Source organism: Oryctolagus cuniculus, chromosome 7 (genome assembly GCF_051225735.1).
Source record: "Oryctolagus cuniculus isolate XC-2025 breed Fujian yellow rabbit chromosome 7, ASM5122573v1, whole genome shotgun sequence".
NCBI classification, from domain to species: domain Eukaryota; kingdom Metazoa; phylum Chordata; class Mammalia; order Lagomorpha; family Leporidae; genus Oryctolagus; species Oryctolagus cuniculus.
Window position 1 is genome coordinate 131,082,325 of NC_142873.1, and position 16,901 is coordinate 131,099,225.

Consider the following 16,901-nt stretch of genomic DNA (forward strand, 5'->3'; position numbering starts at 1 on the left):
GATGCTGGCACTGCAGATGGCGGCTTTACCCGCTACACCACAGTGCTGGACCCAATCAAATTTTTTAAAAGATTTATTTATTTATTTGAAAAGAAGAGATACAGAGAGGCAGAGAGAGACAGATAGAGAGGCCTTCCTTCTTCTGGTTCATTCCCCAAATAGCTACAACAGCCGGAGCTGAGCCAATCTGAAGCCAGGAGCTTCTTCCAGGTCTCCCACATGCGTGCAAGGGCCCAAGGACTTGGGCCATCTTCTACTGCCTTCCCAGGTCATAACAGAGAGCTGGATTGGAAGTGGAGCAGCCAGAACTAGAACCAGAGCCCATATGGGATGTTGGTGCTGCAGGCAGTGGCTTTATCCACTACACCACAGTACCAGCCCCTAAATAATTAATTTTTAAAAGTCTTGGGAGAGAGGGCTGGCCACCTCTGACTCCTCCTTTAAAGCTTCCCTCTTAAAAAACAAGTAGGGTGAGCATTTTGGTGCAGGAAGAGGTTAAGATGCCACTTTGGAGATCCAGATTCCATATGCCCAGGTTCAAGTCCCAGCTGTTTCTCTCTTTCTTTCAATATTTGATAGTTTGGGATTTTTTTAAAGATTTGTTTATTTTTCAGAGAGAGAAAGAAATTTTCCATCCACTTGTTCACTCTCCAGATGTCTACAATGGTCATGGATGGGCCAGGCTAAAGCCTGGAGCCTGGAACTTTATCTACTCTCCCACATGGGTGGCAGGAGCCCAAGCTCTTGGACCATCCTTTGCTGCTTTCCAGGTGCATGAGCAGGGAGCTGGCTCAGAAGTGGAGCAGCTGGGACTTGAACCAGCACTCTGATACGGGATGTAGGAGTCTCAAGCAGTGGCTCAACCCACTGCACCACAATGATTTTTGAGATGTAGCCATCCCACGTGGCGCCTTAACCTCAGCTCTGTTTCTGATTCTGGCTTCCTGCTAATGTGCACTATGGGAGGCAGTAGGTGTTGGTTCAAGTAGTTGGATCCCTGCCACCCATGTGAGAGTCTCAAACTGAGTTTTTAGGTTCTGGCTTCAGCCTGGCCCTAGCCCTAGCTGTTATGGAATTTGGAGAATGAACCAGTGAAGCTCTCTCTCTGTCCTGTCTCTCAGATAAATAAAATCTAGTGGGACAAATTCCTCTCCCCATGATAAAATAAATAATAGACAGGAGTAGAGAGAAATGGAGAAGATGGTATTATCTGTTCAGGGCCAAATCATAGTAATGTGGTGTTCTTTGGGTTTGTATTTTTAAAAACCTAACTTTAGACTTGATGGATATCTACCACACACATTTTTCTGGCACCATCTTTGGGAAAGGGGCAGAGCGTTTGGCATAGTCATCTGGGGGGTGGTCACTGCTTTCAATGGCCCCAAGTTCTCTGTGAAGCACAAGTTTACTATAGAAGACTGCTTCTATTTCATGTGAATCTGAGAGTATGAAGTGGCAGGGGCACATGTTTGGCACAGTGGTGAAGGCGCCCCATGGGATGCCCCATCTCAGGTCAGAGCGCCTGGGCTCACGTGCCGGCCTCACTGCAGATTCCAGCTTCTCACCAACGTGCATCCGAGGAGACAGCAGATCATGGCTCAGGTGTTGGAGTCTGATACCCACGTGGGCATGGAGACCCAAGTTGGACTCCCTGCACTCACTCACACTCTCACTCTCTCCCTTTCTCTCTCATTGCCTTTCAATCAAATCAATTTTTTGTAAAGATTTGTTTATTTATTTGAAAGTCAGAGCTACACACAGAGAGAAGGAGAGGCAGAGAGAGAGAAAGAGAGAGAGAAAGAGAGAGAGAGAATCTTCCATCCACTGGTTCTCTCCCCATATGGCTGCAACACCCTGAGCTGGGCTGATCTGGAGCCTGGAGCCAGGAGTCAGGAGCTTCCTCCAGGTCTCCCATGTGGGTTCAGGTGCCCAAGGTCTTGAGCCATCTTCTACTGCTTTCCCAGGCCATATCAGAGAGCTGGATCGGAAGTGGAGCAGCCAGGACACGAACCAATACCCCTATGGGATGCCAGCACTACAGGTAGCAGCTTTACCCGCTACACCACAGCACTGGCTCCAAACAAATGTTTTTAAATATTTATTTATTTATTTATTTGAAAAGAAGAGTTGTTGCGGTGGATTTGTTCTGAGAGGAGGAGCGTGGTAGGGGCAAGAGGCTTGGAGTCACCACACAAACCCCGGGAGTCGGGTAAAAGGGGGCCAGAGGCGAGCAGCCTGCAGACTCATTTATTTCAGTTGGTACAGCGGCTTAAATAGCCAAGGCAGCCAATCCAGTCAAGGGGCAGTTTATGCCCTAACCAATCACAGCCTGTTGCCAGGCAGGCTCCATTTGCCATGTGGTTTCCCAAAGCCACTCCTGAGTAATTGACAATCGCTTTGCAGTGGCCATCTTAGCATGGCCTTCTCATTCCACCACAAAGAGTTATAGAGAGGCAGAGAGAGAGAGAGAGGGAGAGAGAGAGAGGGAAAGAGAGAGAGGGAAAGAGAGAGAGAGAGAGAGAGAGAGAGAGAGAGAGAGAGAGAGAGAGAGAGAGAAGTCTTCCTTCCTCTGGTTCATTTCCCAAATGGCCGGAACAACCAGAGCTGTGCCAATCGGGAACCAGGAGCCAGGAGCTTCTTCTAGGTCTCCCACACTGTTACAGGAGCCCAAGGACTTGGGCCCAAGCACTTGGGCCATCTTCCACTGCTTTCCCAGGCACACTACCAGGGAGCTAGATTGGAAATGGAGCAGCCAGGACTTGAACCTGCACCCATGTGGGATGCTGGCACTGCACATGGCAGCTTTGCCTGCTACACATCAGTGCTGGTCCCTCAATCAAATAAAATTTTTAAAAGAACATGAAGTAGTGTTTGAGTATCCAGAGTGTGGTATTTTCAAGTTTAGGGAAGAAAACACTTAATGAGATCCTGAAATCAGAAGAGGCCCTTGTGCTGCCGAGGCATGTAGTCTCAAAATGAAGCTAACGGCAGATGCTCCGAACTGTAAAACACACAACTGTGAAGTCACCAAACCCCACACGCATTCCCAGTGGGTAACATGATTCTCCCGTGGCTGCCCCTGCTCTCAGAGCCAGCCTCTGCACGTGTAGTGGATGCAGTAGGGAGCTGTGATCCCTACTGTGATGCAGTAGGGATGAGGCGGAGCTCTGCCTATCCTAAAGGTCGCGCCCCTGTCCAAGGGATGAACTGCAGCACACAAGGTCACCCGCTAGGAGCAGAGCTGAGACTCAAATCCAGCCCCAGTTTAGCTTGGCTCTGAGTGGCGTCTGTTCTACACGATGCATATGAGTATCATAAGGCAAAAGCCACAGCCCACTCTGGGTTGCTCTGGTTCAAGGGTACAGAGATACCATGTGTCCAGCGTATGGCAACACAGATGCAATAAATGCTTTAGTGAAGATAAAGCAAGGCAGGATCCCAGTGCTGGTGCAAACCCTGCAGGGCTGGCGGAGCCGATGGACTGTCTCCTCGCTGCTATAGCCTGAGACAGACCGCCTTGCCCCACAGGGCATCCGGGAAGAAGATGTAGGAGAGCGACCACAGGAGGCAGTAAAAAGCAGTGAGAGAGAACGGGGAGAAGAACATCATGATGACACCTGGAAGAAGCAAAGACGAGACTTCAGTTCTCTGGCGCTGTCTCCTGCCGTGTCTCCTCGCCGCCCTCCTCCATCTGTCACGCACAGCGCCCTGTCTTTAAGTCCAGCTTTATAGATCAGTATGACAACCTAATGGGATCTCAGGCTCCATTTGGGCCAATTCAGATCAGAGGTCAGTCCTAGCCAAGCGTAAGTTGCCTGGATCCCTTGTTAGGGAAACAAAAATCTTCCACGGAGAGCGCGTGTGGAAGTGCTAAGAGCGGAGGCCTGGGACTGAGCCTGCTCTGCCTAGGACAGCTGCTCACAAGCCTGCCCCTTAGCCGACGGCGGACACGTGCAGCAAAGCAGCTCCTAACACCCGCATACATTTCCCACCGCATGCAAGCGGCGCCTGCACCAGACGGTCTGTGCAAGCACAGTGTCTGCGCTGAACACCTGCTTCCCTTCAGGGAGCCCAGAATGTTGATGCACGTGGGGCAGAGAGTGCCTGGGTGGCCAGCACTCCCCGCCCCCCCGCCCCGCGCAAAAGTCGGGCACTCAGGCCTCCTGTGAGCTTCCCTGGCAGACCACACACACTTCCCGCACGCTATCACGATTCCATGCTGGAGGAGCCACATGCACCCGGGGTGCCCCGCTGGGAGAGGACTCTCAGAAGCTTGCTCCTGGCCTCCTCTGAACTTGGCCTGGGCAGCTCTTCCCTCGACTGCGTCTGATGTGATGGACCTCACCCACGGAGTCAGTCTGAGAAGGGCTACATGCTGAGTCCTCGCAGCAAAGCACCAAACCCGGGCTGGGGACAGCGGGGGTGGGAAGGTTCTGGGCACTCCCAGTCCACTCTGAATCTCAGCTTCACCACCGAAAGGCACAAGGGATGTCCGAATCCCCACACTGGGCGTTCGGTGGATATTGCACATAAACGGTTCCCTTCGCATTTCAGTGCCCTGCGATTCAGAATTACGTCTGTTTGTGAGGTGAGGAAGTGGACAGGAGGTACCCTTGGCTGCCTGACTTTAGACCATTACACTGTCAGGGGAGTATTCCAGGGGAGTAACCACCAATAAGAGAACCAGAACACAGGATCCGACACAAGCCCACCCAAGGGATGCAGAGTAGCTGAGGGCAGGGACTGCCATTCTGGGGGTTCTGCATTTTGAGAACAGTCATTGACCTGTGAGGCAAGTTCGGGGGTGTATTTCAAACCTGGGAAGTACATGACGAGGGCTCAGAAGCTCTCAGGGGGAGAGGGGACCCCTCTCTAAAATGGTGAGTGGTTTACCCCAGGCAAGAGGAACAGCAGTTGCTTTGCGATTCACCTGTAGGGCTGGTGTTAGTTACTCCACAGCAGAGCTAAGGCCAGGAGCGCAGCTCATGTGGAGCAGAGAGGGTCAGGAGTATCTACAAGGGCAAAGAACGCTGTGGGCAACATCATTGCTAAAACCTTGCTATGACATAGGAGAACGGCAGGTGGACAAGCAAATGGGGGCTGGAAATTACCGTTCACAGCGCACATGTGCACCAGAGGAGTCACATTCGTGATCCCATTTAATATCAATAATCCTGCAAGATAGGGACCACTGCCCTCACTTTATAGGCAAAGGAAATTGAGCTCAGAACAGTGGGGTATTAGTCCAAGTTCACACAACGATTATGTGCTGCCAATAGAACCTGAACCCAACTCTGCTTGGCTCCAAGCCAGCTTTTCCACTCCGCCATTCTGCCTCCATCACCAAGGGTACTGGAGGGACCAGCACCTGGAACCTGCCAGGGTTGTTGATGCTGACACCAAGAAAGGTGGAACCCAGAGCTGCTGTTAGGCGCAGCAGGTTAAACCACCACTTAGAACGCCAGCAGCCCATATGCTTGCTGGTTCAAGTCCCAGCTACTCTGCTTTCTATCCTCCTATTTCTGCTAATGCACCTGGGAAAGCAACAGAAGATGGCCCAGGTACTTGGGCCCCTGCCATCCACGTGGGAGACCAGCTTGGTGTTCCTGGCTCCTGGCTTCAGCCTGGTCCAGCCTTGGCTGTTGAGGCTGTGAGAGGAGTGAACCAATAGTTGGAAGACCTCTCTCTCTTTCTCTCTCTCTCTCTCTCTCTGTGTGTGTGTGTGTCCCTCTCTCTGCAGTTCTGCCTTTCAAACAAATAAATCAATCTTTTTTTTTTTTTTTTGAGGATGCAAACCTTAAGGGGAAGGTCAGGATGGAACTGAGGACCCTACAAACTAGACTGGACTCACCAAAAGGGAGAAAGGGGGAACCTGGTGTCCCCATAGATGTGTGTCTTGTTTACATGAGCACATTTTAAAATAAGGAAAACAGGTGTTCCTTGGAGGCCCCAAATCAGTGTGAACTCTAGGGAGGTATCTTCCAGGCCCCGTGTGAACCTAGAACCCAGAGTCGCCCACGGCCCCTCCTCCTGCCTCGATGTTAGTTCTGTTCCACCCTTCTCTCAAATCCAGTCACTACTCTATCTCCACTGCCGCATCACCTGGCATTGCGATATGTCATTGGTCTTCCCACCACTGTTCTCCATCCCCACAGTCTGTCCTCCCCGCCGCGGCCAGGTGACCAGCGACATCATTTCCCTGCCTCAGTCCCTCCCGGGGCTTCTCGTTTGCCTTGGGGAATAGGGTCCCCATCCCACGTGGTCTGCCAGCTTCGCTTGCCTCTATTTGTGTCACTGGCTGTGTCCGGGCAAGTTCCAGATGCCCTGTTCCACCAACACAGCAGCGTCTTCTGCCCTCAGGCCTCAGGGCCCCCACAAAGCACTGCTTCCTCTCCGGCACTGCCTCCTCCTGCCCACTGGCTGTGCGTCTTGCAGGTCTCCCTTAAGTGCCATCTCCTAAGGACCCTGTCTCTGCCGTCAGGTCATGCCACTGTAAGTTAGGTCACCCCCGGCACCCTTTCAGCACAACCTGTGCTCCCACAGTACCTTAACACAGGGTGTTTCCAGCTATTCCTAACCGTTTCTTGTTTACCATCTGTCTCTCCGGCCACACCATCAGTCTAGGTTATCAGTCTGATTCCCAGTACTTGACACATGATAGGTGCTCTAGGTGCTCCCTAAATTTCACCGAGCTCGTCAGCATCCAACAAACACTTACTGAGCACCTACTATGTGATTAGCCCAATTCTAGGCGTTGGGATGACAGCCCGACTAAAAGGCAGGCCTCTGCTGGGGTAGAGCTGCTGATCGGTTCCACACAGCACAGGATAAGGAGACCGGGAAGGCCAGAGTGAGGCGTGGGTGGCGACCAGTGGCAGTGATAGCGAGCGACCGCCGGAGACGGGAGAGCGGCCCTGCACTCACCTCCCATGTACACCACCTTCTTCCAGCTCTCCGACTCCAGGATCTCGTCTTGGGGATAGGAGCTCTGGTCGATCATGAAGAGGATCATCAGCGAGGCCATGCAGCTGAGGATGAAGGTGTTGCCTTTGGTCAGGAGCGAGGTGGAAGCCAGGACGCAGGAAGCGTAGGGGCAGGGCAGCCCCTTGTAGGACGCGGGTGCTCCTCCTGGGGGAGACAAGCACAGGGCTCAGCCGCTGGCCCTGTGGAAAGGCGTCCACACGAGGCCGGCCCCTGCGTCTTCGGGTCTTCCCTCCCCAGGCCACAAAGTCCCCTTCCAGCCGGCGCCAGTGGCAGGCTACACAGCCTTCTGCTTGCGGTTCCCAAGGGCAAGCAGGCAGCCAGCGGGGAGCCGGGGATGTCTGCTGGAGGCTCCGGGGGGTTCTGAGCGTATCTGCATGCTTTGCTCCACCCGGATGTCCCACAGTGAGGAAGGCATAGCTGTCCCAGGCAGTGAGTCCCGCCTCCCAGGGCAGGCTTCTGCAGTGCAGCCCACAGCCTCCTGTGGGCACAGAGCATGGGGGAAGGAAGCAGGGACCCCTCCAACAAACGCGACGGCGCCTCCCCTCCGTGGGCCCCTGCCCTCCGTCCTGAGGCCACCGAGTCCACTCACCAGTTGGACAAAAGCACAGGCGGAAAGAAGCGGCTAGCACATAGATGATGGCCAGGAACCCATTCAGAGGCCCATCCACGCCTAGGAGCAGGGCCGAGGCCAAGCCGAAGGTGGTGAAGACAGCAAAATCGTTCAGCTCAGCTCCTGCTCCAGAGGCCCCCGGTTAGAACGCACACTCCCCTGGCTGGCGCCCTAGTGCCCCTCTGGTCCGGAAGCTGGAGTCCTCAGGCCCCAGGGGGCAACAGCGGCTCCCTGGGGCGGTCTGGGTCTCCCCCCAGCTCTGCCTCCGATTGGCCGTGTGCCCTTCAGCAGGGCCTAGCTTTCCCATCCTTCAATATGCAAGGGCTGCACTTGAACGACACACAAACCGGTGGGACCCCCTCCCCAAGCCACATCTTGCACGGGAACATTTGTGCTTCAAGCCAGCCACGTTGCTTGGGAGATTTTTTTCTCTCTACACTTTACGCTTCTACCCCCACTCCAACATCTGGACCGTCCCAGCTGGGAGAGGCTGGGCAAGCATGGCCCCTGAAGGCCAGGGCAGGACAGGGAGCAACCACAGATGGGTAAGTGAGCCCACAGAGGCGCTGGAGCCAGATTGTGCAGCTGCCTGGCTCCTGCCCCAAGGATGTGAGCAGGAGTGGGTGACAGGTGCAGGCCAGTGGAGTGTCAGAGGACGGGGTGGTGACCTGATGGGTGCCCCCAGGGGCAGGGATTAGGAGCCTGGGGTCTGCACTCACCCAGCTTGGAGCAGACAGGGAGGTGTCTGGTCATCGTCCCGATGATCGTGTCTAACAGGAAGCTGATCAGAAGCATCCAGGAGGCACACTGGGGTTTCCTGCAGCGCAGGCCAGCAGGCCCCAACAGGCGGCCCTTTCATGGTCTCCACTGGGCAACCCCACCCCACACACCTGTACCCTTCCTACACGTGTCCTGTGTTTGCACATCTCCCACACTCACGTCCTTTCTGCTCTAAACTTGGTACACCTGCCGTACGCACATACTCTTAACCCACAATCACGAAGAGGTGCCCTGAACTCCTCATCAATCACTAAGGACCCACCCAGCTCTAAATTCCAGATATGTCGGATGGCACAGCCTCTGCACCATCTCACTGTGGGCTCTCAGATAAATCACAACCCCCTCTCTAGGCATCTGTGGCCCCATCTATAAAACAAGGGTTGATTTTTTTTAATGGATCTAAACCTGTTCAGATAACCTCCTTCCCCGGTGTGGATTTAAGTAGCTCGTGTCTTTTAAGGAACTGATCCATCTCATCGGGGCTACCAAATTTGTATGCCTAGAGTAGTCTGTGGTTTTCCTTCATTATCCTCTCATTGTTGGTGGGACCAGTAGGGATGGCCCTACTTTCATTTCTGACTGATAATTTGTGTTTTTGTTTTTTCTTGGTTAGCATGGCTAGAGGTATATCAACTTTATCAATCTTTTCAAAGAACTAGCTTTTGGTTTCATTGATTTTCTGTTTCCTATTTTGAATTAATTTGATTGCAGCTCTACTTTTTATTATTTCTTTTCTTCTGCTTGCTCTGGGTTTAGATTATCCTTCTTTTTCTAATTCCCTGAGGTGGGAAGCTTAGATGATCAGTTTTAGGTCTTCTTTTCTAATCTATGCGTTCAGTGCCATCAGTTTCCCGCTACATGCTGCTTTCCCTGCATCCCACAGACTTTGCTAAGTTGGATCTTCATTCTCATTTAGCTCAAAACACTTGTAAACCTCTCTGGAGACTTCTTTTATGTGTCATTTAGCAGTGTATTGTTTGTTCTCTGAATATTTCAGGACTTTGCATCTTTCGGTTACTGATGTCTAGTGCAGCCATGTATGGTCTGAGCGCATCCTTTGTGTGGTTTCTACTGTCTTCAGTTTGTTGAGATGCATTTGCTGACCCCGAGTACGGTCTTCTTGGTGAATGTGCCAGGTGGAAAGTGTCACCCGCTGTTGTTGGCGTGACGGTGCCGTCAGTTCAGCCGTGTGCTCGCGTCTTGTCTGCAGCTCTGAGAGTGGATTTGCTCATTCTTCTCACTGTCCTATCAGCTGTTGTCTCCCGGGCTCTGTGCCCTCTGTGAGTCCCAGGATTCTTGCAGACCCCACACTGCTGGATTCTGTGCCTCTGTCCACACACGCACCCAGGTCCCTTGGAAAGCAGCTGCCACAGTCCCAGGCAGACCTGCCCCAGGAGACCCATTCTCAGACCTGCGGCCTGTTTGCAGCTGGCCCGGCAGAAGCAGAGAGCCTGGCTCCAGATCTCAGCGGTCCCCAAGCCAAGTTCAGCATTTCCTTTGTGTACATCCAGACCCACATATCTAGAGGGGCTAAGTAAAAATCCTGGACCCACCACCATGGCATTAAAGCCCATACTCCGAGCAGACTTACTTGTCTGAACTAAGAAGATAGCGATTTTTTGCTACAGATGTGCCTCACCTTACCATACTCTAAAAACCCAGACTAAGAGGATGAGCAAAATTTCAAGCTGGATGGGAGCAACACCTGGTAAAGTCTCCTTCTGTTGTGGATGAGAAAGACCCAGAGATGCTGTGGTTATGGAGAATCAAATCAACGAGGAGGGTGTTGTTTGTATTACAAAGGATTCTCCTTACAGAGCTAATTCCCACAGGCATTGAAATGTGACTCTGTCCACAGAGATATAATTTACTTGCAGCTTTTGGGGGGCACATATACATGCCTCAGACTTCCCAGAATAGTGCCAATTGCAAATATTGTGCAGGCGCATGCATTCTAGTTTAAGAAGCAGAAAACATATTAACAGCAGCCGACCCAGGGTTGCAGAAAGGCCACCAGGACAGAATCCTTTTGTGCTCACAAATGCTCTTCTAGACTGCCATAGCTGAAGGCACTAGGGAGATGAGAATGCAGGCTCCCTGTTTCACAGGAGGAGAGACTGAGGCCAAGGCCACATACCAGGTGGGTGTCAGTAAGGCTCGGGGCCTGGGCCCTGACTCCCAGGCCACTGCCCCGCTCCCCAGTGGGTCCCTGACTCACTGCTCCGCTAAGCCAGCTTCATTCACCAAAGGTTATCAGTAGCTGCCTGGCCAAAGCCATCAGGACCCTCAAGAACTTCTTATGCCAGGGCCCCTCAAAACCCAATACAGGAAGCAAAGCAGGCCAGGGAAATCTGGGGTGGGGGAGGGGGTGGGGTTAAGAGGGAGAAGAACTGGCCGTGCACTCTCTCCCTATGACTCACTGAGTGGTCTCTCCTGGGTCTCAGTGCCCCTTCCTCCCTCTTCCCTCATGTCATTGGCTCCAGCTCTTGGCCAAGAGCATGCTGGGTCCCAGACTTACCTGCTGAAGCTGCAGAAGATGGAGAAGAGCCCCAGGACCATGTTGGCCAGGGATAAGGCATTGGTAATATCCTTCCAGGAAAGTTCACTTATCTGGGAGTGGTTGTGTTCATTGCTCAAGGAGAAAGAGTTGCACTGACCTGGGCCCCAGGAAAGAAGGGCAAGGAGTTCCCAAGGTCAAGAAGTCCAAAAAAAAAAAAAAAAGGTTCCAGGAACCTGGTACTCACATTCCCTTAGACCTCATGCCAGAGCAGCAGCCTTCCCCGCCCTGGTGCTCTGGCTGGACTAAGGGAGAAGGAGTAGATGGAGGGGACACAGGAGGTGAGGAAAGAAGATGGACAATACCTGGGAAAGTGCAGGCAAATGGAGTGAATGGACACAATCCCAGCGTGCACTCTGTCTCTCACACAACCCCTTGCCCCACAGCACAGACACCCCCAGCACATATGCTGACCCCCCAGCACCTCCCTGGCCAGGACAAGAGAGGTACAGGCCCTCCCCACTGAAGAGACAGGTCTTTGTCGTGCACTTAGGGCTGGCTTGAGAGAGCCGTGGAGCAGGAGCCCCCTTTGTCCTGCAAGCCGAGCTCACATCTGCAGAAGCCTAGGGCTGCAGCTGAGGTGCCCCAAGTCCCTGACCAGAAGAGCAGGCCTACCTCCAGCCTCCAACAGGAAGACGTGAAAGGCGGAAAATGAACACACACGACACCCAACAGTCCAAAAAGCACATGCAGGTATTCTTACGTCGGATCCCGACGACCTGCTGAGATGGCTAGAATCCTCCCCCGTGCATGAATGAGGAAACCGAGGCTCAGAGAAATGCAGGTGTTTGCTCAAAACCACACACTAAGCCCGCAGAGACAAAGCCCTGTTCGGCTCTAAGTCTGCTGGGGGCACAGAAGCCAGCAGGAGGAAGCCTGCAGGACAGGCACAGGGAGGGGGCTCAGGCGACCAGGTCTGCTGCATGGTACTGCAGGCCATGGCCAGGCCTCCCCAAGCCACCCAGTCTCTCCCGGTGCAGAGAACCATCTGCACAGGCTGTCTCGTCTGTGTTCACTCAGGCTGAATGTGTGAATCCCTCACCCAGAAACTGCCTGTGAAGCAGAGGGCCTTTTGGAGAAACCCCGGTCCTCTGAAACAGAGAAGGCCCTCTGGCTGGGGTAAAACACACCAGTCACAAACAGGGATTCTGCACTTGAGCAAAACACACAAGTCCCAAGGTCTCCCATGCTGTCTGCTCGCTTAGCCCCCCAACAGCAGAGGTGAAGGAAGTCGGGCTCCGCCTGCATCCAGCCCCTCTGCAGCCCCAGACCCTTCCAGTCTGCGTAGGAGTCAACCAAGTCATGTTCCTTTTCCATAAACCCTGCCACCAAGATGTCAGAGGCTTGGAGCGGCTGCACTTGGGGTTTGGGACTGAGGAGTTTCTCGGGGCTCACTGCCCCACAGGCCAGCCTCGAGCCCCACAGGGTATCACCAGCTGCATGGCCAAAGCCATCCTTCCAAGGCTTTCTCATGCCAGGGCAGGAGGCAAAGCAGGCCCGGGAAGTCTGGGAGGGGAAGGAAGCCAGACCTGGCTGCACACCTTTCTGCGTGAGCCCACCATGGCTGTCTCTCCTGGCTGTCAGGGCTGACCTCAGCAGGACCAATCACCTGTGCCAGGTACCTCGTCACCTGCCAGCCTAGGAGTCAGTCTTCCCATGACCAGGCACTGCGACACCTGCATGCCACTCCACACCTGTGTGATTTACTGTATCATCTCTCTCACTGCAACCTCCATTTACCAAGCACTGCCGCATCCAGGATTTCCCTTGGCCCTGGGAACTCTGCCAGACAAGCGTCGTTGTCCCTGCTTCCTGGGCAAGGCAAAGACCAAGAGAGGGGAGGAGCCTATTTCAAAGTCACACCAGAAGTGGAGAGCAAGACTAAGTGCCCTGCTGGCTGCCAATCAACAGGCCTGTACAGCCTACTGGCCGTATGCTCAGCCTGAGCCAGACGCTGGGAGGGCCCTCGTGGAATGTACAGACCACCCGTGGGAAATGAGACTCGAACATGTGCACGGACACTCGCAGACTCTGCTCACGGAGGCCCCTCGGGGTACAGATGGGGAATAGGTTTCAGGACAGCTAAGTCCCAGTAAATCATGGAGCCAGGATTGGAACCGGGCCTCCTGTTTCCCAGCTGAGTACTACCTGCAGCCTAACGCACAAGTCCCAGGCATGAAGGGACATGGGGTCACCAGCAGGGGCTGTGAAAATCTGTATTAATAAAGAACAACCCGGCTAATTAAGCAATCATCCAGTCGCAAGCAGCATTTGGTGCCTGGTGCTTGGGACACAGGGAGGATGAAGACATGTTCTCATCTCTGAAGAGCAACCAGCGCTGCACAGACAGGAAGTGGCCAGGCAGCCGAGGGGGCACCAGGGGCACAGCCTGCCAGCGGGCGAGAGGGCTTACCGCAGGAGGGGCGAGCTGACGCTTCGGCCAGCCTTGGCCCACAGGAGCACATCCCGTCACTCCCTAGCTTCCTGAAGCCCACGAGATGGAGTCCAAGTCCTTCACTGCCACTGTGGCCCTACCCAACCCTCGTACTTCCTCTCTCTGGTCCCTGGGCCCCTTCCCCAGCCTTCCCCTACCCCCCACCCCCGCCCGCAGCCTGTTAGGTGCTCCTCCTCTGTGTGGTCACATCCCCTTGTGCTCACCGTGTGACACTTGGCAATCGGTACTGACTTCGCCTACCTTGTCATCTTCCTCTTTTGCTACAGGGGATGCAACTTGAGTGCAGACGGAGGTCCCCTGGGGCCAGTATGAGGCCTGACAATAGAAGTCATTCAGTGTTTATTAAATGACTATTGTGCGTCAGGCTGGCACTTCCCCGGGAGCCTTGCACTGGACCAAACCCTGTGTACCCTGCCTCCAGCCTGTTCAATGCAGCCTCCAAGAGGCCTTCTTGGAGCTGGTGTTGTGGCACAGCAGGTTAAATCTCCACTTGGGATACTGACATCCCATATCGGAGCGACTTTTGAAGTCTCAGCTGATCCACTTCCAATCCAGTTCCCTGCTAATGAACCTGGGAAAGCAGCAGAGGATGGCCCGAGTACTTGGACTCCTACCACACACATGGGAGACCCAGATGCAGCTCCACTGGGGGAGTGAACCAGAGGATGGAAGATTTCATCTGTCTCCCTCTGACACTCAGCTTTTCAAATAAGTAAATCTTTAAAAACTTTTTTTTCTCAAATGAACTTCAAGAACCAGCTACCCAGTCCTTGCGTTCTTCCACTTACTCATTTAAATGTTTGTTCTGATGTCTGGCCGAGTGTGTTTGGGGGACAGAGGACCACGAGCCAGCCTGCGCCCTCTATAGGCTGAGTCTGGTAGGGGAGGCAGCTGGGTGTAGGCACAGGTGTTAAGTGCGTCCGGGGACATTCCAGCTGCCATGCGTGCACCGGGAAGGAGAGACTAAGTCTGCAGTGGGGACAAAGGAAGGTCCCATCAACGCCGTGACAGTCAGCAGGGTGGCTAACAGTGTGTGGAGGGAGGGGGTATTCTGGGCAGCGTTATGGCAGGTGCAGAAGCACAGCAGGGAGCAGGTGCCACTGGCGGTGGGGTGGGCGGGGCGGCCGCAGGTCAAGGGTGTGCATAGGCGACCTTGACTGAGGCTGTGGGAGAGCAGTGATCAGTGTCCCTGTCAGATACTGGTCGGGAGCAGAGGGTGTCCTGGAGCGACAAACTGGAGAAAAGGAGGCATGAAAGCCCTGACTGGGGCGAGAGATGTGAGCGAGGGGGAGGCAGAGTCGGCGCTGAGCAAGCGGGCTTGACCAGGACTCCACGGTTCCCAAAGGAGGGCGCTGCGGGCGGGTTCCTCGCCGGGAGACGGCACCACGCGAGCGGTCTCCGTGCAGCATCCGGCCGGTGGCACTTGGCGCCAGGCCGCGGGGCCTCGCTCCCCTGCTCCCCACGCCGCTCCTGGCGCACCCGCCCCACCTCGGGCCACCCAGGCCAGGACTTCCGCGGAAGACGCAGGCGCCGCCGCCGCTCACCTGGGGGCAAGACATCCCTAGATGGGTTTAGGCCCGCGCTGCGTCCCCTGCCTGTGCGGTGGAGAGGCCGCCCCGGGCGAGAGGACGCAGCTCCAGACCAAGCCTCTTGGCCCTGACTCTTAGCTCACAATCCCCGGGAGCAGGGGAGGGGCTGCGGGCCTTTGGCAGGGTGAGAGGGGCCTCAACTTTCAGGGGTATGCGGGCCTGGAGGGGCCGCTCCCTGGGTCTGGGAGGACCTGGGAAGCTTCGCAGGCAACGGGACCCCAGCGCACAGCCCCAGTCGCAGAGCACGGGGCGTGGAGGTGGGCAGAGGGGATGACTTGGCCGGGAGGGACGTGGGCGAGGGGGAAGCTGGCTTCCCACTGGTTAGGGCCGGCGAGCAGCAGCGGCAGCACCACACGGCCGTGCCTGGTGCGGCTGGCTTCTGGGCGGTTCTCTGTGCTTGGCTCTAGATCTGTCAGATGGATGACCCAGCCCTGAAGATAATGTTTTCTTTGTATTTATTTTCATTGTTCTATTTGAAGGGGGGGGGGGTCTTCCATTTGATGGTTCACTCCCCAGTTGGCCACAACAGCCAGAGCCAGACCGATCCAAAGCCAGGAGCTTCTTCCAGATCTCCTACACAGGTGTAGGGACCCAAGGACTTGGGCCATCTTCTGCTTTCCCAGGACATAGCAGAGAGCAGGAACCGACTCAGGACTGAGCGTGGTGTGTGGGTCGGCACAGCAGGAACACAGGGAGTACTGCGAGAGGCCTCACACAGAACCTTGGCAAGAAGTGCGGGTGTAATGCTAAGTGTAATGAGAACTCTTGGAGCTTTTAAAGCAGAAGTGCTGTGATCTGACTTACAGTCTCCATGGCTGTAGACTGAAGGAGGGCGGGTACTGCACCAACCCAGGCTGCAGTGTTGATGGCCCGGGCTCAGGGCAAAGGGTGGATATGGGGAGGAGCCATCGGAGTCGGGACAGATTTTGAAAGCAGAGCTGAGATGACTTGCTGCTTAGTGTGGGCAGAACAAATGGAATCAAGGTCTTCAGCCTCCACAACAGTGGGGGACAGGGGCCAACGGACATGAACACTCAAGAGATTAGTTGTGGACAAATGAAATATGTAACGAGGAGCTGGTACTGTGGCATAGAAGGCTAAGCCTCCGCCTACAGTGCCAGCATCCCATCTGGGTGCTGGTTCGAGTCCCGGCTGTTCCACTTCTGACACAGCTCTCTGCTATGGCCTGGGAAAACAGTGGAGGATGGCCCAAGTCCTTGGGCCCCTGTACCCATGTGGGAGACCCGGAAGAAGCTCCTGGCTCCTGGCTTCGGATCAGTCTGGCTCTGGTTGTTGCGGCCATTTGGGGAGTGAACCAGCAGATGGAAGACCTCTCTCTCTCTGTCCCTCCCTCTCTCTCTCTGTATCTCTACCTCTCAAATAAATAAAATCTTTTAAAAATAAAATGTTTATTTTGGTGCAAAAATTTTGAAATCCCATGCATAGATTTCTGATAATATTCATTTTCCATGAACTTTTTAAATATTTACTTGAAAATCATAAAAGAGAGAGAAACAGAGATTTATCTTCCATCCACTGGTTCACTCCCCAGATGGATGTAATGGCCAGGGCTGGGGCAGGTTGAAGCCAGGAGCCAGGAGCTTCTTCCAAGTCTCCCATGTGGATATAGGGGCCCAAGTACTTGGGCCATCTTCTGCTGCTTTCCCAGGCGCACTAGCAGGGAGCTGGATTGGAGGTAGAGCAGTTGTGATATGAACTGGCTCCCATATGGGATGCGTCATCACAGGTGGCAGCTTTACCTGCTGGGCCACAATGCCGGCCCCTCCAGGAGCGTTCTGAGTACCCCATGTAAGTCCCCTGTATGCCATCGCTGCACACTCGGGGCACCTACAGCTATAGTGTCTCACATGCACGTCTTCCTCTCTCCTGTCTGTAATTTAACTTTGTCGTTATCGCCACATTGAG

The 16,901-nt window shown here is 54.3% G+C and overlaps 1 protein-coding gene across 4 annotated transcripts; it reads right to left on the reverse strand.

Annotated features, from left to right (window-relative positions):
* Positions 1-3,147: 3,147 nt before the first annotated feature.
* On the reverse strand, positions 3,148-14,945 carry TMEM269 (transmembrane protein 269). Of its 4 annotated transcripts, XM_008265445.5 has the most exons (7): positions 14,931-14,945; positions 13,590-13,701; positions 10,893-11,031; positions 8,314-8,411; positions 7,574-7,717; positions 6,925-7,128; positions 3,387-3,617 (listed from the first exon to the last, which is right to left on the reverse strand). In XM_008265445.5, exons 1-7 carry the CDS (start codon positions 14,943-14,945, stop codon positions 3,496-3,498), a joined length of 834 nt encoding a protein of 277 aa, XP_008263667.3. In that variant the 3' UTR covers positions 3,387-3,495. The 4 variants fall into 4 exon arrangements, with proteins under 4 accessions (XP_089156951.1, XP_089156952.1, XP_008263667.3 ...); XM_089300825.1 differs by lacking the exon at positions 14,931-14,945 and having other exon boundaries at positions 3,148-3,617; positions 6,925-7,717; positions 13,627-13,761; XM_089300827.1 differs by lacking the exons at positions 13,590-13,701; positions 14,931-14,945 and having other exon boundaries at positions 6,925-7,125.
* Between the last annotated feature and the right edge of the window lie 1,956 nt (positions 14,946-16,901).

Coding starts and splice junctions, on each gene's coding strand:
- TMEM269 (XM_089300825.1), bottom strand. CDS start 10,933: ATGGTCCTGGGGCTCTTCTCCATCTTCTGCAGCTTCAGCAG. Junction 7,718..8,313: donor CCCTGTCTGCTCCAAGCTGG/GTGAGTGCAGAC, acceptor CCTCTGGAGCAG/GAGCTGAGCTGAACGATTTT. Junction 3,618..6,924: donor GAAGGTGGTGTACATGGGAG/GTGAGTGCAGGG, acceptor TGCTTCTTCCAG/GTGTCATCATGATGTTCTTC.